Genomic DNA, 27,658 nt, shown 5'->3' with positions numbered 1-27,658 from the left:
TATGATGTAGATGACGGTGGCTATTGTTATTGTTGTGATTGGGGATCCTCAAGCAGCAGCTTTAGGGTTTTAAAGAGCAGTCCATTGGAATCCCCATGTTTCTGCATTCCAGAAAGTTTGGCCCAGAAACACACTTGTCCAAGCCAATCCGTCTTCTTGTTCCCTTCAATGCCACCTCTGACAAAGCATACTTCAGTGGACACAGCCAGGTCAACAGGAAGCCAAGAAGCCATTATATTCCTTACATGAGTTGTTGAGTATTAGACATCGGTGGAGCAGTCGGTATTAGAGCAGCCATCCAAACATAACAGACTTCTCCTCTAACACTCTCTGGATTCCAAGGCCAGGGCATTCGCTGAAATGTAACGCAATCACCAAAGACAGGGAAAGCTCCAGTCACCCGCCATGGAGCCAGTGCAGTTCCATCATATGGAGACAGGGGTAGAAATGGTCCAAGTCTTGAATCCTACCTGACGAGACACCTTTTTAGAAAGGCAATTTAGAAGGAGCCGCCACAGGGAATTCTACACAAGTTGACTATGTTAATGAACGTGTAGGGGGTGAGGTGAGGAGGACGTTCACCAGGCCCCGCAGGGAAAATACGAATGGCCTTGGAGGGGTGAAAGCTCAGGCATGCTGCGCCACGCACATAAAACAAACAAAACAGAACAAAATGGAAGAGACACAACCAAGAGGGATAGGAATTCTCAGTAGCTCCCAAAGCAAAAACAAATTATTAGCAAGCAGTCCGTTTCTCTGCAAGTCAAGGGCCAGGTGTGCCCCATGGGTCTTTCCTTCCTCTAGCTTACTTAAATACACAAAGAACAAGGGAAGACCCTTTGGCAGAAACCACAAGGATATTTGGTGAAAGCACGCATTATTCCACTTAACCCTCACTGCAGGTACGAAAATCACTCTTTCAATTTCATCTTGCTGCAGAGAAAACTGAAATTATGGAGTTAAAGTTGCCAAATGTCAGGCAAGTTCGAAGTTGGGCAGCACCTAGACTGGCACCTGGTGTGTTTAACTTAGTATTTCTTGACCCTGACTGCACGTGAGAATCACATGGATGCTTTTAAAAAGCATAAAAAAAAAAAAAAAAGCATAAATGCCTGGGCTCCGTCCCCTGACAAATCTAATATGAATCTCTTGGGGAACAGCTGGAGCATGGGTGTGTTTTAAGAGCTCTCCAGGGGTGCTAGCTGAGTCCAAGCCCACAGGCCCACGCCCAACACTATGACTGCTGTGCAGTAACTACCTTTTGGGGGTCATTAATGATTTTAAAAAGAAGAGAAGAAAATTAAAAAAAAAAAGATTTCAGACATTTGGAGCTCTTATCCAAGAGCTAATCTTACCTCCTATTTGTAGTAGCTTTGCAATTTCCAAAGCATTTTCACTTCTCTTATTTCAGGTGATTCTCACAAAATCCCATCTCACCAAAATTCCTATTTTGGTGGCAAAGAAACTGAGGCCCAGAGAAACTGAGGAATCTGTCCACGGCCACACAGTGGCCATTCTGAGGCTCAACCTGAAGTCTTCATATTTCAAGTCCAGTATATCAAAGAGGCCCTATCAGGAATCTTGGACTCTGCTATGACCAGCTATATATTTTTTTTTCTCACTTTTCCCTGGATATTTGACATTGAGTTCCATCACTGGGGGCAAGAAGGGGTGGTGAAATAAATGAATTACTGTATAATAAAAAATATTTTGAAACTAGATTTTCTCTTAGTATTGTGAGAAGGGCAAAGTCACTGCCAAGGCCAGCAAGGAGAGCCATGGACTGTGGCTTTTGAGAAATATGAACACAAGGCTCTTACTGGACACGAACTTGAGTTAAAAGAGAAAAGCAGCTAAAATGAAAAGCCCTAAATGAGTCAGGGCCACTTAGGGAGTCCATTTACTTTCCATGGTAAGAATAAAAAGGCATTTCAAGTCCTCTGTTTGAAACACAAAAAGCTGACCCGGAATATGGTATCTTATGAGAAAATATCTTATGGTATCTTATGAGAAAATATGTGAAGCCTGGGGACATGGCTTTGGTTTAAGAATTTATCAACTTCAGTTAAAAGAAATCTGGGTGATCTTATCACTCGGCTGGCCTCCATCCTGAAAGTTCTGTTTGCCCACATAAGTCACTGCTGGGACAACATCCTCCTTGGCTATCCTTCACTTTGTCTCAAACAAAACTGAAGGAAGTTCCATGCACTACTCAATGTTACTGTACATAGAACCAGGTAAAGGGGAGAGGCTAGAAAATTCTCCCTGTGCTTAAGACTGCAGGATGTTTGAATCCAGCTCCGTTACACAGAGACAAGTTCTCAACCTTTCCAAGCCCCATTATTTCCATCTATCAAATAGGTATATATATACCCAGATCCAGCTTCATGGGCACGTGGCCTGTGTAACTGGACAGAACCTTGCACTTAGAAGGGCTGCGTGCTTTGTTTAATGCTCTGCTGTTGCCATCTTGAAACTCTCAATAATTTTTGAGCAAGGGGCACCACGTTTTCATTTTGCACTGGTCCTGTTTATAACTGTCTCACAAGTTGTTGGAAAGGACTGCAAGAAGTAAGATCTGCAGTTGCAACCTAGGTCTGGTATGTGGTAGGTGCTCTGGGAAGGTAGCCACTGCTACCTTCATTATTTTCACATTGCTGAGGCTATTGGTATGTTATTTGGCCCTGGGCACTATGTCATCTGTAAGTTGGATGGACAGAGTCAAGTCAGAGACTCAGCCTAAGTGACCAAGAGTGACCACTTCACCTCTTAGATGGTTTGCACATGCTGCTGAAGAACTTTCTCAAAGCTCCCTCAAGTTGGTAATTTGTTCACACAAATCAGTTCACACAAATTCCCCTCCTCCCACATGGCACTGTAGATGCACAAGTGGATGTTCTTTCCCTCTGATGGCACCTAAGTAGAATGGCCATCGGGTCACCAGGTAAGTGGCCAAACAATCAAGGAAAGAGTCCATGCCAAGTAGGCAAGCATCGCTTTGCTTTAGAGAGAGAGGCAGTGACTATGGTCCACTGGAGAGAGAGATAAATGGGAGGTTGATAAAGGGAGATGCTGTTCTTTACTTTGAGCTCTGTCTTTCTGAAGAAGATGGTTTGTAGGGCTCTTGTGTATGAAAGGCGTTTCTTTAGAAATGGGTGTAAGCAGACCAAATTAAGAAACTTTGTGCCAGGTTGCACTGTCCAATATGCTGAGATGAGATGTCTGCTACGTGAATGGATCCTGAGCTTTACCAGGGCTCAGCCATGCCACCAAAGCAACTTAACCTCCATGTATCCTGTGTTTGGGGGTGGGGTACAGTTTAACATGGTGCCTGACATCTGTCCCAGGGCACTGTTACTTTCGGCTACATCCTTTCAGTGCTTCTGAAATACAGATCTGCTCTGAATAAAAGGACTGTCAACCTTATTTTCTGAGTAAACATGCTGGCAAGGGCTTGAACGTCTGAGTTCCAGGAGGACCTCAGTACCCCAACACTGGATGGAGACCCCATCACCAGGTGTCATGGGAAGCCCATTGCGATACGTGTGAATGTAAAATTTAAAAAAAAGCGTCACCTGGTGCCAAGTGAAAAGCTAAGTCAAAGATCCACAACAACAAAAATCATAGCAGCAGCTAGCAATTACTGAGCCCTTAATATATGCCAGGCACCGTGTCAGAACGTTATGCTTATTATTATCTCATTAACTCTGACAGCAACCTTTGCAAGTAATTATTATCATCATCTTCATTTTCCACGTACGGAAACCAAAGCTTGGGGAGGTAACATGACTTATTCTAAGTCATGCAGCTAGTAAATGTCAGAGCCTGGATTTGAACCCAATCCAGCTGACTCTAAAACCCAAACTCTCATTGCTGTCCTGGCCTCATGAGGGGGCCTTTCAAAGAAGCCTAGGAGGTTTGTCAAGTAATTCCCAAATGACAGCAGTTGCTGTTAAAATTTAGTAGAGAGTCCCAGCACTCCTCTTTTCTCAAATATGCTAGCTACTCTTGTGAAAGTTCTAAATTCATGTCAACTATATTTCACCCACATTAAGGAGAAGTCTAGGAATTTAAAATTCTGCTACAACCTTTTTCTTTCTCCCACCAAACTGTTTGAAAGGAATATCTAAGAGGGAAGAGAAAAAAAAAAAAGTCATTTTGTTAAAAAAGTTGAAAAATATGCTTTCAAATGAGAAACATGTGTGTGCTTATTCGTCCTCTTTTGTCTCTCCCTACCCCCACCAAGTTGAAAACAAGCTAACACAATACAAATGTACCTATCCACATAAAGATACAAGAAACCAGTGGTGCCCTGGATGGCAGACAGTCCAGCAGAGCAACCCGAGCCCAGCTCCAAGTCCAGTTTTCAAGCTTATGTACAATGACTCCTGGCAAAAGGAGGGAAAAAATGTACTTGAATTTTAAAGAGGGAATCGAGCAGGGGTGAACACTCAGGCAGGCTGGAGAGCAAGTGTGTCAGAGATTGCAGAAGTGCTGGAGTCATGCCATTTAAAAATATCATTTCTTGTTTCCTTGTTTCTGGCACAAACAAGCTACGGAATCTCAAAAATTGGGTCATCATTTTTGAATTCCCTGCTTTCAGCACAGCACTCAGTTGGTCTTATTGAGTAGCTTAAAAGTCTGATTTCCTGAGCTAACACTTCCTGGCCATTCAGCTGCGGGGGGGGGGGGGGGGGCGGGTAATAAATTGGGGGGACTGTCTTTCCCACTGGCAACCAATGTGCAATAGTTCTCACAGGTGAGCCTAGGTCCCTCCTTGCATTTCCTGATATCATATATTTAACAGCATCATATATGTCCAGGAAAGCACCACTAATAGACCACCATTCACCCTGGGAGGCCAAGGGAAGGGAGACAGGTTGACTCCTGGGGGGACAAAACTGGCCTCCTGATCTCGCAGGGTGATGATCTTTCTCATTGGCTTTGATGTTCCCAAAAGCGTGGCTGGCTTGCACACAGGGAACGCGGGGCTGTGAGGAAATCATCCTATACGAGCTTCACTTAGGGTCAACAAGAGCCCTCACAACTCAATGGAGTGGTCCCTACCACCAATTTTAGCAATTCTAGCAACAGATTTAAACTTACCTCCATCTGGGAGCAGGTTTTGTGAACTTTTACATGATTTTCTAAAATTATATCGAGGCTTTAAACATCACTTCCCATCTCTGAGTTCCAGATTTCTAGCAAGCTGCCCCAGTTTGTCAGTGTGAGACAAGACACCCTCCTCCTCCTTTTGACCAGGTGAAAATGCTTCCTACTTCTCTGCAATCACTTGTTTCAGACCAACATAATCACCTCCCAGTACGGGCTCTGACTTCAGGACCAGACTCTAATAAATGCTACGCTAAGGGAACAGGGAATGCATTGTGAGCTGAGTTTCTGAGACTCTTAACACTCATGCAAAAGGCATCAAATTTCAGAAGATCTTCTGGAGCATGAACACAGTCATGGGGTCAAGTCTGGGCTTGCTTTATTTGACCTTGGTTTGTTTTATTTTATTTAGGCAAACTTTCTCGGGGGACGCAAGGAACCATAAAATCCCTTACCTTTTAAAGGAGCCCATTGTTAACAATTTGTTCATCACAGCTCCCTCCACCTCACCAAAAAAGTCTCCAGTCTGCAGGGAAGAAAAGAAGACCCATGAGGAAGTGTAGATAAATAATGTGCCCAAACACCAGAGGAGAAATAAAAACGGACACACTCTGTGTCCTGGAGCTGACAGGGGCAAAGAGCAGGTTTTCAGGACTACTGTTACATAACAGCAGAAAAGGTCTTAATAGTCATGAGAAGTTATGGGATTACAGAGCAAACTAATAAGCAGATGTGAATATTCCAAATACATGGCAGGGGCGAGGAGGCAGGGTAAGGGTGACATTGCATAACACGTGCTGAGTGTTGTAATTAAAACACACATGCACACGTGTGCACACACATGCATACAAGCACACACGCATGCACCATTACTCTTGGATGGAGGGAGTAGGCATTAATCTGCTCTCAATCCCTTGTGATTAAAACACTACTTCATACAGACAGAAACAGGCTGTGAAAGGGCTTCCTAAGCAGTAATAAAAAGAATTGTTTATAATTCCTAAATGACCTGTTTAGGGATATGTAGCAGTCTTCTTCATCGGCTCTATAAATTTCCTACAGCAGAGAATATGTCCTTTCTCTAAATTACTTTCTGAGGAACACCCTCATTTTGTCCATAGGCAGTTAATATGTTGACCAAGAATGAAGCTGTCCAGCCCTGCGAAAAGAAGGCTTGGCCAGTCAGACTTCCAATGGCCAACCCCAGCTCTGGGGCTGTCTTCAGGGCACTGGAGGCCTACCAGTCCTTCCCCAGCGCCAGGCTGATGCTCCTGCAAGTCCAGTTCTTGGTGCTGGCCGAGATTCGCCAACTCTGAATGGCGGAATGAAGGATTAACATCCTCGGGCATCCCTCCAGATTCCTGGAGCCACTATCATCAGTGTCCCAAGGGGGAGGGTGTATCCAATACAGCAGAACAGAGCTTGGAGCAACAGCCTTCCTCTGCCAACACCCTGGAAGGGGCCAGTGTAGATCAGTAGAGAACCCCCATCTGTACTGTGGGTGCTCTGAGGATTTATAGCTTATGTGGATGTGGGTGGACGGCATTACACTCAGAGCCCAAATTATATAAATTCCATAGGCTTTGTATGATATTAACTAAATCCTGATTCCATTACAATGCAGTGACCTCAACAAGGCTCCTAGGAGTCTTCAGGCAGAAAGGCACATACAGACTTTGCCAAAAAGTCAGAAGAGAGAGGAGGAAAGAAGGAAATGACATTTTCACTGACTGAAGGTCAAGCATTGCCTTTTTCACTCCAGGGACACTTGAACATTTGGCAAACTCTGTGGGTATGTGCTGCCGCTGGGAGCAAGAAGGACATTTGCATTTCTTGTGTGTAAATATGCCAGTATCAATGGAACTGGTTGTAAGATGAAGAAGAATTAGCCTAATTGGAGTACAGGAAACCAGACACCAAACAAGCTGAGGCAGGGCAGGCCCATAGGCTCCCTGGGCTATTCTATCCAGAAATGAAGCATGGATCAGGACCCACATGTAGTGGCCATGGCTTGGGAAAGGGTCACTATTTCAGTGGTTTACTTTGTTGGTTGGTCCAAGAATCACCACTGGAAGACATCATCATGTCCTTCCTCCCCCAGGATCAGGTTCCCACCCTCAGCCCTCCATGATTACGGCAGGATGACAGAGCTTCTCCTCACAGGGGACTGATTTGGTTTCTCACTCCTCCCAGACACACGGGCATATTACTATAGGCCTATGGCCAGTCCTGCTCCCAAGAGACTGGCCTTGTTTCATGGGCTCACCTTTCCTATCTAATGTCCATCAACTGTCCAACATCCAGTGATGTCCAGCATCTGAGGAGACTGTGTATGCACAGCTTGAGTCTCAACTGTGTAACTGTCACCCACCAAAGGTGCATTTAAAATCTCACAACATGGGCTTCCCTGGTGGTGCAGTGGTTGAGAATCCGCCTGCCAGTGCAGGGGACATGGGTTCAATCCCTGGTCCAGGAAGATCCTGCATGTCGTGGAGCAGCTAAGCCTGTGCGCCACAACTACTGAGCCTGCGCTCTAGAGCCCACGAACCACAACTACTGAGCCCACGTGCCACAACTACTGAAGCCCGCGCCCCTAGAGCCCACGCTCTGCAACAAGAGAAGCCACCACAATGAGAAGCCCGCGCACCGCCACGAAGAGTAGCCCCCGTTCGCCACAACCGGAGAAAGCCCTCACGCAGCAACGAAGACCCAACGCAGCCAGAAACAATAAATAAATAAAATAAAATAATAAAATAAATAAATTGATAAAAAGAAAATCCCACAGTGTTCTCATAGATAAGAGGGGAAACTGAAGCACAGTTCCCACATGTTACCTGGAGCCCGTGTTCACAAATTAACAAGCCATTGAGCTTAGACACTAAGGAGTCATACTTAAAGGCAATTAATTAATTTATTAGGCATTAATGGGTCTATCGCACTGTTGACTATTAAAATATTTTAAATGATTTAAATGAGACTTCATTATAAAATGCTAGTATCCTCAAATATTAGAGTTAGAAGAAGCCTCCTTTAGTCAACCATCCTCCTTTTATAGAGCCCGCCAGGAGTCCCTGGCAGGTTAAGTGATGCACCCAAGATCCCAAAACTAGTTGAGGAAGAGAGTTTGCATCAGAAACCATCCGCCTCCACTTCTGGTGTTACTTTACTACACCACAGTGCTAAACTTGTCTGGATTTGACTTTCTTTTAACATGCTAATTTCATTTCTAATTGCAGAAAAAGTTGTCAGCCACCAAGTTTTAAAGGAGAAACCCGTGTTTCTCTATTACAATGCTATTGATTTTAACTCTTATTTTGATTTCCAAATATCAGTGGAGCTTTCTTTGCTGAGCGCCCTAGCTTGGTTTCTTTCCATCTCTCCCTCCTGCCCCTGTACTGCACACAGCTCAATTAAATGAAAAACATTCTTCCTCTATATGTGGATTCTTGTCCCCCTGTGTTGAGAAACCAAGTTAATCCTTGAGCTCAGATAACTAATTTTTAAAAACTCAGAACCAGAAAGAAAGCCATAAAGAATAATTACGTTGGCATACAGAAATACATACATATATTTGTGTGTATATATAAATTACATATATATAAAGATAAAATATTAAAAGGAGGAAACCTCCTTAAAACTGCCCAAACTCTTTCAGGCACCTCCATGTCAAGGCAAAGAGTTCCATAAATTGAACATTTTATGAGTGAGGGAGCAGACCCTGGGCTCTGCACCCCTCCCCACCTCTCCTCTCCGGAGGTAGAATCTCTTTGGGGCCTGCTGAGAAGTAGGCTGTGACATTCTTAAAGGGATGGAAATAAGGTTTTATAATCTCCTGCTATTACCTCTTAAATACAGATCATGTCTCAAAGTTTCAACACCATAATTTGTTCCCCCAGACCCAAGCACAGTCTGGGATCCTTACTCTGAGTAGGTAGAAATTTCTCACTCACTTGTGTGTAGTCTTCAGACACCAGAATAAATCCATTATTGTCTATGAGGTAACAGTTCACAGTCTAGAAAATAAAAACACCACAGTTTCAACTTTGGGTTCTCAGACTGCTTTTACACGAAATGACGTACTTCCAACCTGAGAGACACCTATTTTAGGCTGTTTTGGGAGAACTGGAAATGCCTGCTGGCTCTAGGAGTTAAGGCTATGGTTAAGCTAACCCCAGCACTTACTCTTCAAAACTAATTAACAAAAATAAAACACGAAGCAAGCCTTGAACATCCCCGATTAGGATAAAAAGAATATACATTTTAAAGTTATGCATTACAGTTTATCTTCCTTTTCAAAAATTTTTATGACCTGAATAATATTTCCCAGGAACAAAGTGTCCAGAGGCCCCCGAGCCTGTATTCATGGTGGTTGAAGTACAGCCTGTTTTGAAAGCAAAACGCCAGCACAATGCCATTACTTTAACGATGTATTAATGAAAACACCGTGTCAGCTCAGAAGACCATCAGGGGACCGGGTAATATTTTTTAATTTGTTCATAGACTTAGGCAGGAGGGAAGGGGCAGAACTTCTGTTAAAGGGTCCCCTCAGGCCTCCTAAAGGTTTTCAAACTGTGTTTTTAATTGGGAGTTGGATTTGGGGGCAGGGCTGTTAGCTTTTGGTAGCTCAGATTTATAAATTGTAGCAAGGTAAGCCCAAACCTCTGCTTCCCCCACGCTACTTTAATCTCAAGTGAATGATTTGCTACAGGCTAAGTCTTAATTACAGTGCTGTGGAGTTTAAATTTAAGGTTTAATTCCGTCCTTGATGTAACTCAGTTTCTATTTATTGCAGCTTTACATACCGACTGCAACATTTAATTTGTAACATATCTTTACCCTGAGCTAAATTCCCCTAGCTCCAGACCACTGCAGGGCTGGTGTTTTCTGGGACATTTACCTATCTGTGTAGTCGATTTTAGTGAGGCACAAAAGTACAGCAGTAAGTTGGTCAGAAAGATGCATCCTTTATTAGTAGGCAATGGTGGAGAATCGGCAGAAAATTAAAAGCCCTGCTAGCATGTTTTAGAAATGAGTCGGCTGCTTTGGTGAGCAAGCGTTTCTCTTGGTTATCCCAAGGGGCTAGATGAATGACTTGGTCACACTCTTGCTATTAAAAGAAGCTCTTAGCTGCAAGGAGACTACTTTGTCCCTGGTGGTAGTCTTGACAAACATTCTCCTTTTTTAGGACACAGCACTATGAAAGCACTCATAGAGTTCTGCTGTCCAATATGGCAGCCACGAGCTACATGCAGAGTTAAGCTTAATTTTAAGTTAATTGGGTCATATCAGACAAATCTATACCCTTGTTTATTTGAGTATCCTGATTGTCATTTTGCAGATATAGACCCTGATGCAAAGGGAGGTTAACCTCCTTTCAGTCATACATGTTGAGCACAGAAGTGGCCTCCATATTAAAATACTGACTCTCCAAATCCTTGCAATTGCATAGAGATCCAAAGTCATCATAACTCACCCTCTATCCCTAATTATAAAGTGAGTGCCTACTCAAACATCCCTAGCCAACTGGTATTGCTGCTATTACACCTATATCTTTGGTCAATCTCTGTTCATCTAATGTTGTAAATATTAGATAGTACAAAGCAAATAGATTATAAAATCAACTGAAATCTTCGGAAAGAGGCAATATTTCATGAAGTCCATGAAAGTGATATTGGAGATCAGCTCCAATCACACAGGAAGCCGTTGGCACATTAGTATCTGTCAGAGGTAACACATGAAGAAAGAAAACGTCACCACAGATAACATGAAAGATGCTTCTGAAGAGAATGATTTCAAAAGCAAGGGACTAAGAGAAGCTCCTGGGGAAACTGATCCAACTCCACTACATTTGACCTTCCTTGTGATCACTCTGAGAAAATCAAATATAAAGTGAAGGATTCTACATTGTGATTTTTATAATTTTATCAGAAATATTATACTCCCTACTCCCAAACCAAATGTGTCCTTTGTTTATAGAATTAGAGTATGACTGAAATTATAATTTAAATTTGTTAAATAAAATAAATGTATTTTCACCATTTCCACTTTATTTAGAGACAAAGCTTCACTGAAATGTTTCATTATTTGCCATTAATGTTTGTTTCTTTCCCCACCCTCATTTCTTGGAAATGAGGACCTCTGTGCTCCTTATAATGGCCAGCACTGGGTGGAATTAAGGTTGGATTGGCCATTAGGAGACTCACTTCTCAGGTATCCACCTTTGCTCCTACTCTCTTCTGGTGTGGAAGGCACAGAGGGAAGGCATCTGTAAGAAACAGATATTGCCAACACTGTGATTGACAAATCACTGAGAAAATCACAGGTCAGAAGCAAGGATGCTGTGTCACTGATGTAGAATTGGGTCCCTTAATCTGAAAGGTGTCATTTAGTTTTCATTATAGACAATATTGCTATGTTAGGTATATTTAGTCTCTGTAAAGACTTCATAAACAGACCTTCCTTGATTAAATTATCGGGAAGTATGGTGGAATGGAGTAAGGCCACTGGAGTAAAGCGAGCAGGGTACTGGGTTATGAAACAGGACAGAATTAGCCAGATTCCAGTCTGATAAATTGTTTTCTCTGTCTCTTTACAATAAATGGCCAATCACCTTCTGCATACTCCCTCCTCCAGTAAAAGTAAATAGAGGAGATATTTTCTCAGCTTTCCCTCACTATGCTACTTCTGCCCCAAATTAGATACTATGCTACTTTGTATCTCTAGGCTACTTTCTACTACGCTACTTTGTATCTCTCAGAAGGAGTCTGCCCAGAGCCCTGTCCCAAGGGTAGACTGACAGGCTGAAGGGCTTGGGGAAACCAGGAGCTCTAAGTTTTGACAGATATTGTAAGCAACCACTCCACAGCCACCTGTGACAAAACATGTAAAGATGAGGTTGTTTGAAAAATGCAGAGACAAAGACAGAGTAGGTGAGAGAAGTTGTCTTTTTTTAAAAAGGTATCTTTCTTCAACTACTTGATGACTCAGTATTGCTCAGAGAAGTCCTATTCCAGGCCACAAAGGCAGGTCAGGTAGATATCTGAGGTTTAGAGCCCCAAACCAGGCCATGGGAATTGGGCAGTCACAGATAGAAAGGAAAGCTGGGGAGAAAGTGTACTTGGGGGTGAGAAACACAGCACCACGCCTGTGTTACCTGGAAGGTTACCTGTGTTACCTGAGGCTAAGATACTAGCTTGAGAATAGGAGACTTTGACTGTTGCTATCAGTGTGTCCTTGAGCAAAGCCTTTTAACACTCCCAGTCTCAGTTTCCTTATCTGAATGATGGAGACAGCAACAACTATTTCAGAGGAGTGGTGAGATTAAGTAGGCCAGCGAGTACAAACTGCTGAGCACAGAGCAAGGTGCATAGTGAGTACCTGAAGGACTTGTGCTTGTGTCTATTCAGCATATGATGTTTATTGGTTACCTACTGTGTGCCCTCTTTATAAGTATCCTACTGCTGCAAACTGAGTTTCTCAGAAAGGGAAGTTGTTACATAGTTTATAGCAAGAGGCTGGGGAGGCAAGTCAGCTGATAAGCATGTGCGCTCATCTCCCCTGCTAACCAGTTAGCTCCTGGAGGACAGGGGCTATTTCTGACTCTGCTTCCCATTGACTCCCTGGGTGTTGGAGGTACCAGGCACATAAGGAGGGCTCAGTAAACGTGTCTTGAAGGAATGAGTGAGTGTGTGAGAGGCTGCCTCTTAGGTCCTGAAGTTAACGTTCGCCTTGGGTAGAATGGAGCTCCTTAAAGTCGTCAGTCAGGCCCATGGCCAGGCCCTCCATGAAGATGGATCTACAAGCCAGGAAGACATCTGGCCATACCGACTCCACCCACTGGCCCAGGGCACTCTAGCCAAGGCCCAGGGAGGCCATTGTTGGGAGAGACAGAGGGGCTGGAGTGGATCCAAGGCAAAGCATGTCTGATAAGTCTGTGGGAGTTGGGCCAGGTCTTCAGTACAGAGGAGAAGCCAGAAGCATGTGAACTTAATGAGCCCCCACAGCTGTTTTTAATGGGGACCTGATCACTCGAGGGCAGTTCGGGGAGTGGAGGGACATGGCCTCAAAGACTTAATTAAAAGCTATGAAAGGGGAATGACACGTGGAAAGAGTCTGCTGAAAGGATGGAAAGGGGCCTGGCTTTTCCATTTAAAACGATGTCAACTGCTTGCCTGAAGCCAAAATTTAGAGTCAAAATGGGAAATGGATGATAGTTTCAAAGTGCAAAATGAGCATCAGATCAAGTTCAGCAATCCAGCGAATTCCATGCTTAATTTTCAAAGTGTGTGAACTTTTAAAATGATATTTGAATGGGGGTCCATCCCAATGGCTGCTAAAGGAGATCATTAGTAGTGAGGAAGCCATGCCCAAGTGGAAACTGTCATTGCCTGAAGTGTATATGTGGTTGCCGTCTGAGGTTTTAGGTTCAGGTGAGCCACTACTCTAAGGGAAGAACACGTCTGCAGACGTTTTTGTTTGATAGCTAATGTTTACTGAGTGCTTACCATTCGCCAGGAGCTGTGCTATACAGTTTTCATATATTATCTCATTCATCTTCATCATTACTCTGTGAGGTAGGTGTTTCTACCCCCATTGTATAGTTGAGGAAACAAAGGCAAGGCTTATTACTGTCAGAGTCACAGTTTGAAGCTGTTCTAACTCCACAGCCTATACCTTTAACCACTATGCTAGACCACCTGTGAAATCAGTTACTGAACAACTAATATATATTGTATGTTTTGAAGTCTAAGTGGGAATCCATTTCCACTTATTTCTATATATGAGAATGCACAGAGGCAGTGTGGGTTGTAGGAACACTGCCTCTAACTTTATTCATCAAATTATTCAACCAACTATTCATCCATCCAGCCAAACAATCAACTAGAAACCAATCAATCAACCAACCCAACTATCCAAAACACCATCAATCACACTAGCCAACCAACCATCCATCCAGTCACCCAACTAACCAACCAACTGTCCTCAGTTCCTTTACCACAAATAGGGATTAGTAATTGTACAAGTAAAGGGCTTAACATAGGGCCTTGTGACACTGATTAATCAATATTATTGTTGAGCTGAGTTGTCTTGAGCTGAACACTCCAGTAAGACAATTAATGCCTCAAAGACAGAGGAGAGGTTTGAAGCCACTTGACTATCCTATGAATGGCATCCCCAAACTTACTGAAAGGGTGTTGATCATAAAACATCATAGGGTACTCTTTCCTACAGGAAAATTATTTTTGATCTGATGGTCAGGAAAAATTGGGGTTTTGCTGAAAAGATGATTGATTAGTTTTTACTCTTTGGATAGTAACTCATATAGCAATTATGTTTTTTTTTTAAACTGGCAGCCAGATCTTCGGGGACTGAGCATTTTGTACTTTAGCTTCACCCTGGACTCCCTTTTATATTTCTCTACTTGTCTTTGCTTCACCTACTTTTTGGAAATATACTTCTAATCTATGTTTTCTGAGTTAGAATTACGTTTGGTTAGGATTTCTTTAATCCCTGTGGTAACCAGAAGGAATATGAATGTGTGATCATTTATAAGTTCCAGTTTATGTATTGACTAATGGTTTGGCTGACTCAGAGAGAGGAAGGCCGCCTAAGCCAAAGTGAAAGGCCACTTCACACCTGCTTGATCCAAAATGTGGGGCAGAAGATACATGGGATTGGATGCTGTAAAAACTTAAATCTGATGGACAGACTTAGGACAGTGGTAATCTTTTTTCTTCTATTGCTCATGTGTGGAATTCAAATTCCTCCTCCCAAGATTGAGGGAGAGGGAGAGAGATAAAGAGAAAGAAAGAAGGGAGGGAAAGGGAGTTGTAGGAGGGAAGCATTATGCTAGAATGCAACATTCTGAGTTTTCAACTCTTTGATTTTTGGCTTATTACACGAAATTAAGCAAGTCATTTTATTTCTCTGATCCTCAGTTTCTCCCTCTGCAAAATGGGTCATATATTCCTAACCATTTCATTGGGTAGTTAAGAAGATGAAAAGAGGTACCCCATGGGGAGAAAACTTTGAGAGTTGTAATATGAGTTTCAAATGGCAGTAATTTGTATCGTTTTTTATAAAATGCCAAAGTCCCAGTAGTGCTGTTCGTGGGACATTTACATCACATTTCTCCAGCTCTCATAAACTATCTGATTGGGAGAAGAAAGAAAAAGAAAGAAACAAAGCAAATGTCCTTGGGTTTTTGGAGATTGGTCCAGAGCCATCTGTTAGACCTGGCTCTGTGAGACATTCCCCCTGTGAGAAAACACCCTTAGTTATCCAGCCACTCCACCACCACCCGCCTCCGCCCCTGCCACCCCCAACTTGATTAGGGCAGACCCAGGGCCAGGAGGCCATCATACCTCATCATCACAGCTGATAGAGCATTTGCCATCCAGAGAGGCGCACTGTGGGGTGAGGGGGAAACAAAAGGAAACGTGTCATTTGGACACACCAGCGTCTGCTATGACTGCCACTTAGTTACTCAAGGACAGCCTATCAAAGTCCTAGCCTGTTATGTAAATTTCATCCAAATTTCATCCAAAGGGAATGTACTCTCTAGGATGAGTACCAGCTCTAAACAGTAATATAAAAGACAATTTGGGGACTTCCTGGTGGCACAGTGGTTAAGAATCCGCCTGCCAATGCAGGGGACACGGGTTCAAGCCCTGGTCCAGGAAGATCCCACATGCCCCGGAGCAACTAAGCCCGTGCGCCACAACTACCAAGCCTGCATTCTAGAGCCCGTGAGCCACAACTGCTGAGCCCACGTGCCACAACTACTGAAGTCCATGTGCCTAGAGCCCGTGCTCCGCAACAAGAGAAGCCAGCCCGCTCACTGCAATTAGAGAAAGCTCGCGCAACAAAGACCCAACGCAGCCAAAAATAAATAAATTTATTTTTAAAAAAAGACAATTTTGGGGTAACAGGGCCCTTTTTCATTTTAATTTATGTTGTCCATTTTAATTTATGCTTCATTCAATATTGATGTCTTTTTAAGACCTCAAATCTTTGAGTAACAAGAAATATAATTATGTATTCATTTAATTTTAAATTAACCCCCAGTGACTTCTTTTTAAAACTCCTGTCTGTGTTCTTGGTACATAGTTTCCTAAAGTATCTTCATTTAAGAAATGATATACCATTTCAATATTTAGAATTGGACAGATGGAGGCAAATTATGTGTTGCCATTTCTGCTGAATTACTGAACAAATACCACTGAGATTACTTAGTACAGAATGTATAGTGCAAGTAAAGAATGTTCCCAGATTATCCAAGGCAGAGAAGCCCTTGGCCAAAGAAGGCATGCTTAGTCTAACCTAGTTATGCAAAAGCCTTCAAAAGAGATTCACAAATAAGTAATTGGGCACCACAAGATTAAAAGAAAGTCACTATGAAAATCTGCAAAAGTCCCCAATACTTAGAAGAAACACTTCTCTTTTAGAAGGTCACTAGTTTGATCTCACAATTACAACTGTTGCAGGAGCAAATTCCCTGCTTTCCCAGCATGTGGTGTCTAACACGCTGTCAGCCCTTTACTTTGCAGTGAAATGAAAGGTAATCTGAGCAGCCCAGCAGTTCATTTTACAAATATTCATCGGAAATCTGGCACTTTTAGGCTCCGGGTACTCAAATGTGAACACCTGTATAATAACAGTGTCGCTAATGCTTCAACATGCTGATTATAACTTACCTGTCTGCTGGCAGTCCAGAACTTCCTTTGGAAAAATTCAAGTTTCATCTGAATGCCTACAGCTTGGACAAATTATAAATAAAACATGGCATTAGAGATCTCTTTACACAATTATTTAAGATTATCATTGAAAATTATCTGTCAAGGTAAGATGCTGATGTAAGCATATCAGATAAGAACACTTAAAAACTAAATTTACAGTGAAGCATACAACTAAAACATTTTATCTTTCAGGTAAGGAATTTTCAAGATTACCTGTACTCATAGAACTCTTGACAGAACAAACTGAGCACAGTGCAGATGGCTTTTTGGAGAGATGTTACTTGAGTGTTTCTAAAATTCATATACTTGTGGTCACCACCCTCCCCAGCACAGCTGAAAACAGGAATGGAAATAAGAAGGATATTCAGAAGATCACGGTTTCTTCAGGGTTCCCATTTCAGGGTTCCCAATTATCATTGCATGCCTAAAATGTGTACTCTGCATATATTTTTGAGATATGAAACTTGAAAAGTACTTGTCCTGAGGCTGGTGTTTGGAAGCAAGTCACTTGGCCATGATGTGACTTTGTTGAACTGTCCCCCAGCATCCACATCTCAGTGATCTTCTCTCCCCAGCAACTCTGGTGGAATTATATAGTTCTTTGCTTGTCTGTGGAAAGTTCCCTAAGGCAACAGTGGATGCTACTTCTAGTAAGAGAAATGTGCAGAAATGGAAGAGGTTAAGAAAGTGATTTGAAACTCTGGGAAGAATTCGGTGGAACCTCAGAACTAGGCAATGAACAAGCTCAGAATATTTCTCTCTATGAAGTCAAGACAAAGTAACTCTTGAAACCGTTTTCAAAAGTACTCAAGTCAGGGAAAAAAGCTCGTCAGATGGTGAGAAAACTTCAGAGGAGATGGAAAGAAAGAATGAGACTCTGTGCTGGAAACACTGCACTCCCCAAGGGACACCATTCAGCCCTGGGCGGTTTTGCAAACTTCAGTCCATTGCACACAACTTCCCCAATTTTTGCCATATCCTTATACCACCAGTATTGTTATTTATCTTTCCACATGTTTTTTCTTTTGCTGAAATACCTACAGTAACTTCAATCTACATAATAATACATATCAAAAGAGATACACAATTACCAAAAAAAAAAAAAAACAACAACAAAGAAAAACCAAGTTCACCCATATACTTTTATGTGGCCACCATGTTAGATGCCCCCCACCAACTCCCACCTTGGGTAAACGATCTTCTGCTGGCTTCTGGAACTTGAAGATTTATGAAGGTCTTGGGCTGTTACCCTTATAAGTACCAAGTACATTTCTACTTCCTAAACAAATTGTTGGAGCAAGACCTGAGAGTCAAAGTTAACTGGGATATGTACACTTAGAGAGACTCATCCTCTATCTTTGCACTTAGAATGTCAGACTCTAGGGTGAGACTAGAGCTAAGCATGGCTGTAACATGCAGAATGGAAGACTCTGAAATGCACCATTTCAGCACTCTGGGTTCATCCCGCTTTACCCAAAGTGTCTTCCATCTTCCGGAGCACAAGCTCCCCAGCGACAGGGACATGTTGTTGCTCCCCACTGGATCCCTGCCTCCAGCAAGGTGCCAAGCACATAGATGACTCACTGGTAAATGATTGCTTTTTTAGAAAATCTGTTCCAGTGATAGTATAGTCACTAGATGGATGGATGGATACATAGATAGATAAACATCAGTGTGAATTATAATCATACCTGAATAAAGGTTTTTCAGTGGCAGTTCTCAACACATTAGAACCATCTGGGGGACTTCAAAAAAACATTCTGATGCCTGGTGCCTTCCCCCTCCACACTAAGACCATTTAAATCAGAATTTCTGGGAGTGGAGCCTAGGCATGGGTATGTTTAAAAAGCACCTCAGGTGATCTGAATGTGCAGCCGGGGTTGAGCTAGGCTACTCCACAGGCCTTACTGTAGACAACAAGTTGGCTATGGAGGACCTACCACGATATGGGCCATTTGGTCAGACTATAGCATAAACTGCTCTTCCTAGCCCTGGAGAAAATTTCAGAGAATACCTGAAGGAGGCTGATATTGAAGCCTGAAGGCTGTTCACTGCAGTTTCAAATGAATCTTGTCTTCCAAAATGCCTGACGATCCATATCCCTATTGGAGACGAACCAACTGAGGAAGCTGTAAACCAAAGTGCTGGCTGGGTTTTTAGTCAGATCCACCGGCAGGCAGAGGTAAGAGCCTGACCTGGACTTAAGAAGGGGCTTGAGGCAAGTATCTCTGGTTCTACCAAACACAGGGAGGGATGAGAGAAAGCTGACCTCAGAGCAGAAGGCCTAAAAACTGTTGTGACATTCAGTCACTGGTATCTAAGAGGAGGGAGGAAAACGAGTTTTCTCTCTTCCTCCGTGTGTATCTCTTCAGGCCAAGGTCAACAGCCACGGCAGGCTTCGAGACACAACAGGATAAAAGCAGAGGGTTCCCTGAGAGAGTCACCCCACGGTGACCTTTCTATGGTGTTTCTATTCCCAGCAACCCAGAGCTGCCCCTGGCCCACCCATTGTCTACTGAGTTCCCCTGTCAGTCACCCATGCCCTTTCTGAGCACCCTTCCCATTCTCTGATGGAGGCCCTGTTTTCACCTCTCTAATGAAGCTAGCTGCTCCCTCCTGGGTGTTTATCCATCTCACATACTTGCAGCCTGCTATCATCTGCCCCTTTCGGTCTGTATCCCAGCTCCTCAGAGTGCTTTAATCTTGCTTCATGAGTCAGTCCCTCCATCCCATTAATCATGCAGGCTACTTCTCTCTGATCTCCCTCCAGCAGGCTGCATCCTCTCCCTGGTCCTGATGCCCTAAACTAGACACTACTTCCCTCACTCCTCACTCACTCCCTGTCTGGGCCATGAGGTCGATGCCAAAGGACTCCCAGACAGTCTTGATTATAATGGATCTGCTCCATTTTGCCCTGGCTGTGTTTTTTGTTGCCCACATCCCTTCCAGCAACTCTGGCCCATGGTTTCCCACTTCCGGGTTTGTAGTACATTCACCTACAAGTTAATATACTTCTCTATAATTAAGAGATTCACAAGCCCATTGGTGGGTCAATTTCACGACCATTTGTTCAGTGGCGCTTTCTATGCCAAGCTCTAAGCTGGGTGCTAAGGGGAATGAGACCACATGCTCCCTCAGAGTCTATGTGGGGAGTGGCCACGTGGTAAAAGCAACATCAGAGGCTTAAACAGAGAACTGTGGAGCACAGAGGATGGGGCAGACTTGGCCTGGGGGAATCGGTAAGAACTTTGTGTAAGATAAAACATGGAGATCTAACTCATAGAAAAAGTAAGAACAGAGGAAAGATGAGAATCAAGTGCAGAAACAGCACAGGCAAAAGGATGGAGCCTTTCCAAAGACCATACTGTCTTCTGAGGCTTGAAAGAATGTGCGTGGGGGAGATGGTTGTGCAGGCTGAGGTCAAATGGAAAATGGTCTTGAATGTCAGGCCAACACACCTGAAGAGTATCCTGTAGGCCAAGAGTTGGGCCAAGGGCCAAATTTAGCCTCTTTTTATCAATAAAGTTTTACTGGCACACAGGCACCCTTATGTGTTTACGTACTGTCTGGTACAACAGCAGTGCTGAGTAGTTGCAACAGAGGCTGAGTGGCCCACATAGCCTAAAATACTTACTGCTTGGCCATTTACAGAAAAAGTCTGCTGACACCTGCTTTAGGGTCTGAGGAGCCATTTAAGATATTGAAGTAGAAAAGTCAAAGGACCTCAGATCTGTATTTCAGAAGGTCCACAATGAAAGCCCTGAACAAGAAGGACTAGGAAATGGCCCGGACAGTGGGAGATAGGAGAGTGAGGTGAGTCAGGCAGCCACAGCCACTGGGTGCATTTGGCTAATTATCTCTTAAGTACAAACTGATTTAAAGTAAAAAACAAACAAACAAGCAAACACCAAAAAACCAGAATAAAAAATCCCCTCCACAAACAAACAAAAATGCCTAAGGGCATTCCTATGGTTAATTCTATTCAGAAAAACAAATACAAGCTTCCACAAACAGAAATTTAGCTTCCTCTTGCTATTTTCCTTTGTTTTGTTCCAGTTTTATTTTTCCTGTTTTCAACTTTTATCAGAAAAAAGATCATCATTACTTCAACAACTCCTCCTCTCTTCTCCCATCCCCCACACATCCCAAATGGAACCTGAGATATTTGTCATGCCCGTCTATTTTGTTCTTTCAACATTTCAAGCCATAACGGTATATTCTGATTCAAGTCAATCCTGCTAATTTAATAAGAAAAACAAGGACTGAAAATGCTTTAGCGAAACCCAAGTCCCAAAGAGAATGCAGAAAATTAAAACACCATTCCTGGGGTTTGAAATTTTTTAGACAGTCCAGAAAATCATCAACATATTTCTCCTGGAGTTCACGGTGCTCCTCACTTCCATTTGATTATAAAGGCTCCCCGGCTCCCTGCTAGGAACTTTCAACACAAGGATGGAGACAGAGTCCCTTTTCCATGACTGCATCTGGTGGTTCCTTACTCACCTCCCAGGAGCAGAACTGACCCAGAAGAAAAGTATCCCTGGGGACCCTTCCTAGAACGCCAATATCATGTGAGCCTCCTAGGACAATGACCTTAAGATACTAGGATGGTCTTTGGAAACCAACAAAACAGCAAAATCATCGTTATGAGAATTGTCATCCCAAAGAGCCCCAGAGCCTTTCATATGAAATATTCATGCATCTGGAGCACTGACACCTCATAATTTGCTTTGAATTAGTCAGGTTACTGTTGCCGTAACATACCTCAATACTCTAAAGTATGCGTGAGTACAGATTTTCAGCTCAGCAATACAGACCACAGAGCTTCCATGAAATATCTTCCTTCCAGTCTTCCTCTTTCCCCAACTCTCTAACTTCCTTCCTACCTACTTTTCCCCTCCCTCTCTTCGTCCAATGTTTATCAGAAACCAGATACGTGACAGGTGGTGAATGTATTGAAATGAAGACATAAGGGATGCAACAGCCATGGATGGAGGCCTGGGGAGGGCAGTCAAATCGCTGAAGAGAGGATCATACTTCAGGATATTCAGAGCTGACGGAGTCGAGCATGATCCAAGCACCAAAACACAATGGCACTTCATTTGCAGAATGTCAGTGATGAGTGCACTGGAATTGGGACCAACAGCTGACCTCACATGCTGCAGTCCTATGTTGTCCAAATTGGTGGCCAGTAGCTACATGTAGCTATTTAAATCAAAATTAAATAAAATTAATAATTTAGTGCCTAAGTTGCACTAGCCACATATTAACTGCTCAATATCCACATGAGGCTAGTGGCTACTATACTGGACCCAACAGATCCAGAACATTTTCATCATCACAGAGAGTTTAATTGGACAGTCATCACTGATAACAGGAAGGAACACAGAGAGGAAGTGGACACTGGTGTCCCTTGAGGATGAAAGTTAACGTTTCCCACAGACCCATCCATGCTACCCACTACCTGGAGGTGAAAGAAATGAGGATGACTTAGGTATGGAGAATCTAGAGCAGACAGACCTGCCTGTGTGAGAAGACCTGGATTTGCAAGGGGAAGATGGTAATTAGTTTGAGAGAAACCCAAAGAAATCAATGCAATATGCTCAATGTGGCTACCACCCTCAAGATTTATTTATTTTGCTTTATAAAATTTGAAAATACAAATTACATTTCCAGTGCTATTATATTCAAATGCATTCAAGATGAAATCATGCATGCATCTCATATCAGGTTAATAGACATGCATTCAAGTGTAATCCGAGACTCACCAAAGAACAATGTTACATGTAAAATTAGAAATAAAATAACTTTTTCATATTGTATTCATTTAGAAATAATTTTCTGTGGGCTTGGCCTCAACTGGCAACTTACCCCTAGGAGCACAAATCCGGTTTGTAAAACAGTGCTCACCACGCCTGGCACGCAAGCTCACACAAAACGCCCCTACCTCCATTTGCCCAGTTCTCCAGCCATGCGATATATTCACATACACATAGAGAGCTCATCCAGGAGACAGAAAAACAATCCTGCCGCCATCAACAAATTATAACCAGGAAAGTGTTTATCAAGAGCTCTGGTTGTGAACACTGTTTCTAAGACAGCTGAGTGCCCATGGGTACATCATTTCACTTCTCTGTCTCTACAAAGAGAATCACACTGGCTCTAGCTTCTGAACAGGACTTTCGTGGGATGGGGATAAATGATACAAAATAAAAGGATGTGTATCAGAACACTCTAAAGGGTTGACAGTGTTGTCAACATTCATGTGATGATTTGTTCCTAGTTTTTAATCCTTTTTGCTTGTATTTCACCACCAAGTGCACCTTTTGTGCCAATATATTGACACTGAGCAGAAGATTCATCCACGATAAATCCATATTGTCCACTGCTACCAAGGTCCCTCAGGATGTAATGTTGGTGGGTAAACACTCTACAAAATTATAATACCTTAGAAGTGGGGAAAGGCCACGTGAGCACTGGCAAAATGAAGCAGAAAACAGAAGGCAAAGATTCCTTTCCAGCTGAGCAAGCTTGAAATGGATTTTTTCCCCTTCAGGATTAATGAAAGGTGTGTCCCACTCCTCAAATCCCATCACTCACCCCTCTGGAATTGTGATTATCCATGCACACTCAGGACAAGGTTAGATAGGTCAGCGTATAGAATCCAAGAGGGTTTTGTCCCTGATACTGTCACCGTCAGCTCCATGTGCTCATCAGCCAGGCTACCCGGACACAAAGCTTCTCAACTGACTGGCTACTGCTGGCAGCATGGGGACAATTATTTCATTCCAGTGCTCAGGCTCCCCTGGGCTGGCTTGGCCCACAAACAGGAGTGTTTTCTTCTAATAGATTCCAATTCCAATTCATGGGTAGGAATATGGTAGAAAACCTTCTCCTTATTAGAGAAAATAAAACTCTAATAAGTTAATAAATAAAATACATGCTAAGGATTTCCTTTGTATTTCATCACTTAGGAGTGGAACAAGTTTTCTTAAAATCCAAATTCTACAAGTACATGCTGGCCATACATTTTCTCAACTAGAAAATGAGCTCCTTTCTGGCCATATTTCTCAAGCAGGGTAGTGGCTCTTTTTACACAGCTGGGTTAATATCTCCCACCTTGTCCTCAGCCCCCCTCTGACAGAGTCCCTGAATTTTCATTCCTTTGTGCCCAACAGCAATGACGGCTTGCAGTGACAGTAACAAGCCATGGCACATTTGGATTACAACTTGCCTTAATTAACGGTCAACTGTAATAGCTGCTAGCCAAGTCACATTTGTTTAAATGTTTTCTTCTGTTTGTTTTCAAAATAGTTAATTGCAAGTAGAACTAACAATGAATCTGAATGTCACTTTTTTGGAATATTTCATGATTAACTGGGGGTTTGGGAAAAGGCCACTGTCCTGGAGCGCTGAGGAAAAGAACTCTAACCTTCCTTACATCAAATACAAGCCCATTCCAGGGGTCTGCTAATGTCCAGGATAAATGACTTACCACATGAATAACAGTTTAAAACTGTAATGTGAATTATGACATAACTCATCTGTTAAATATTTCATGTGAAGATTTTAATGATTTGCATGATGGAATGTTGGACAAAAAACACAACTGAAATCCTGGGACTAATTTGGGCGAAACTGAGAACAGAGTATCCTCATGGAGACGAGGGGGAAGAAAAGGCAGCTGCATTTATGCCCCCCTGGGTGTCAGACTGGCAAGTCCAAAGGCTTTCTTAAAAGATTATAGGGACGGGAGAATGATCAGCAACAACCTTTTGAAAAATATTTAGATCAAAGCCACTATTTGTTTATTATAATCTTGGTAAAGCCTGAACATTAATCTACAAGGTATGGTATTATTTCAGAAATTAGGGGGAAAAAAACACATTCTCACAGGAGCAGGCACACCTCATATTTTAGCCTATGCCGAGTGAAGAAATACAATGATAAAAGGGGAGGAGGCATTTTAAATATAAACCCCTCACCGATTGCATATTTCACTTCTGAAGTATACCCTGTGGTATTGGGGTGGAGGGGGGGTAATCTTTCTTATACATGCTTTTAAGTAACAAAGAGCTACATGATATATGTCTGTGGTGAGAGAGAGGGAGGGAAACAGGACTCATTATCGCTTGATTGACAACGCGATAGCAGAAGATTTTCTTTGAAGACTCATAGCTGCAGAGGTCTGTTTTAATCTGGAACCATACCCACTCACTGTCTGTGACTGGCTTCCGGGAATGTGTGTGTAGGAAGGCCTGATCCCTTCGCCTACACATTTCTTTTGTAGTCACTTTGTTTTTGTCCTGTCAGAGCTTCTTGGGAGCAGTCACCTTTGGTAAAGTATAATAAATGACAATTATGAATGTTTCCTCCATTTAGATTCTAATTACTTGACAGAATCAATGTTGAAAAGAATTAGCAGGGCTGTGGAATGGAATAATAATTTTCTTTTCACCCCTGAGGTAATCTGGAAGCATTTTTCCAGACTTCATCTGAAGAAACCTATATTCCCTCAGCTTTCTGAGGCCACTGAAGCTGGCATCGAATAGTTTTTGTCAGATCATTTTATGCTCACAAAACTCTTCAAATAATATTATTTCAATAAGGTTTTCAAGCCAGTACATTTTTAGAGTCAATTCCCATCCTTTCAAACTTTCAGAATAAAACATTTAATAAGCCTCAGGCTTCATTGTATTTTAATCAGGGTTACGCAAATCAATGTCCATTAAGAAAATTATAAGTTTCCAAATTATAGCTCCCCAGTTAATAATTTCTTATTAGGTCACCACCTAATAACAGTTACCAAAGAGATTATAACAAAATCAGGGGTCATATTTCCAAACATTTCAAAACCCATAATAGAATGGTCACATATATTTGCCAAACACCTCTGAGCTGGATGTTGATGACTGTATTCAATGCAAAGCAGCACTAAAACATCCACATGAGAATGTAAATTGGTGCAACCACTACAGAGAACAGTATGGAGATTCTTTAAAAAACTAAAAATAGAGCTACCATATGATCCAGCAATTCCACTCCTGGGTATATACTTAGAAAAAAAGAAAACACTAATTCGAAAAGATACACACACCCCAATGTTCATAACTGCACTATTTAGAATAGTCAAGACATAGAAACAACCAAGTGTCCATCTACAGATGATTTGGTTTAAGAAGATGTGGTGCGCGGACACACACACACACACACACACACACACAATGGACTACTACTCAGCCATAAAAAAGAATGAAATATTGCCATCTGCAGCAATAGAGATGGACCTAGAGAATATCATACTAAGTGAAGTCAACCAGTGAAAGACAAATATTATATGATATCACTTATATGTGGAATCTAAAAAATAATACAAATGAATCTACATACAAAACAGAAACAGGGCTTCACTGGTGGCGCAGTGGTTGAGAGTCCGCCTGCCGATGCAGGGGACACGGGTTCGTGCCCCGGTCCAGGAAGATCTCACATGCCGCGGAGCGACTAGGCCCATGAGCCATGGCCGCTGAGCCTGCGCGTGCGGAGCCTGTGCTCCGCAACAGGAGAGGCCACAACAGTGAGAGGCCCGCGTACCGCAAAAAAAAAAAAAAAACAGACTCGCAGACCTAGGAAATAAACTTATGGTTACCAAAGGGGAAAGGGAGGAAGGGAAGGGATAAAATAGGAGTACGGGGGCTTCCCTGGTGGCGCAGTGGTTGAGAGTCCTCCTGCCGATGCAGGGGACACGGGTTCGTGCCCCGGTCTGGGAGGATCCCACATGCCGCGGAGCGGCTGGGCCCGTGAGCCATGGCCGCTGAGCCTGCACGTCCGGAGCCTGTGCTCCGCAACGGGAGAGGCCACAACAGTGAGAGGCTTGTGTACCGCAAAAAAAAAAAAAAAAAAAAAAAAAAAAAAAATAGGAGTACGGGATTAACAGATACAAACAACTACTATACATAAAATAGACAAGCAACAAGGATTTACTGTTTAGCACAGGGAAGTATATTCAATATCTTGTAATAACCTACAATGGAAAATAATCTGAAAAAAAAATATATATAACTGAATCACTTTGCTATTCACCTGAAACTCACACAATATTGTAAATCAAATATTCGTCAATAAAAAAAAATTCACATGGACAGTTCACGGAGCTGGAGGAGGGTGTCCAGTTACTCTGATTCTCCAGCTTATATTCCAGGGCACAGAGAAGGAAAGGGACTTGTCCAAGCACACCCAGCTCATCCTAGGGATTCTGAGTCCATTCAGACCCCCCAAAACTCAGATCCCTCCAGGACTGGGTGGGAACTGTGGTGAATGAGAGACCACCCTGTGCTGGTGACAAGTGAGCATCTCAGCTCAGCTGATGCCTTGTGGGAATATCTTCTGCATCCTGCAAGTTATTCTGATGCTGCAGGAGAAGCTGAAAATCTGGAATTAATATACAGACAATTCATTGAAAAATTCACAGCACTCTGATAGGGTTGCCAGATAAAAATTTCTGATTTACTAAATCTGGCAATCCTACACTGAGAGTCACATGGCACACCCCAGGCAATAAGCTGGGGTGACCTCTGTTGCATGTTTAGCCCTGAGAGCACTGAGATAGCTTGTGTTCTGCAGTGAAATATCAGGACTGGAAACCAAGGTCGCCTCCATCAGCATGACTTTCGTGATTTTACTGTTTACTACAGAAAATTCTTGCCCAGAAAGATAAGGCTATAAACCAGTAAAAATACTTTATGATTTACTTGAGAAACTTCCCTTAAATCAACTTATCTGAACAACAGACTGATCAAGAACAAGAGAGG

At 42.7% G+C, this 27,658-nt stretch overlaps 1 protein-coding gene across 2 annotated transcripts in view; it reads right to left on the bottom strand.

Moving 5' to 3' along the window:
* CACNA2D3 (calcium voltage-gated channel auxiliary subunit alpha2delta 3) overlaps positions 1–27,658 on the bottom strand; it is a 788,131-nt gene that overhangs the window by 67,129 nt on the left and 693,344 nt on the right. For both annotated transcript variants that reach the window (XM_073811245.1, XM_073811246.1), the window contains 4 exons: positions 16,809–16,870; positions 15,477–15,521; positions 9,063–9,125; positions 5,568–5,638 (listed from right to left, as the gene is read on the bottom strand). In XM_073811245.1, the coding sequence (XP_073667346.1) occupies positions 5,568–5,638; positions 9,063–9,125; positions 15,477–15,521; positions 16,809–16,870 (241 nt within the window). The remainder of the gene's footprint in view (positions 1–5,567; positions 5,639–9,062; positions 9,126–15,476; positions 15,522–16,808; positions 16,871–27,658) is intronic.

This window comes from Tursiops truncatus, chromosome 10 (genome assembly GCF_011762595.2).
Source record: "Tursiops truncatus isolate mTurTru1 chromosome 10, mTurTru1.mat.Y, whole genome shotgun sequence".
Lineage (NCBI taxonomy): Eukaryota > Metazoa > Chordata > Mammalia > Artiodactyla > Delphinidae > Tursiops > Tursiops truncatus.
This window is presented reverse-complemented; position numbering and strand designations above follow the sequence as displayed.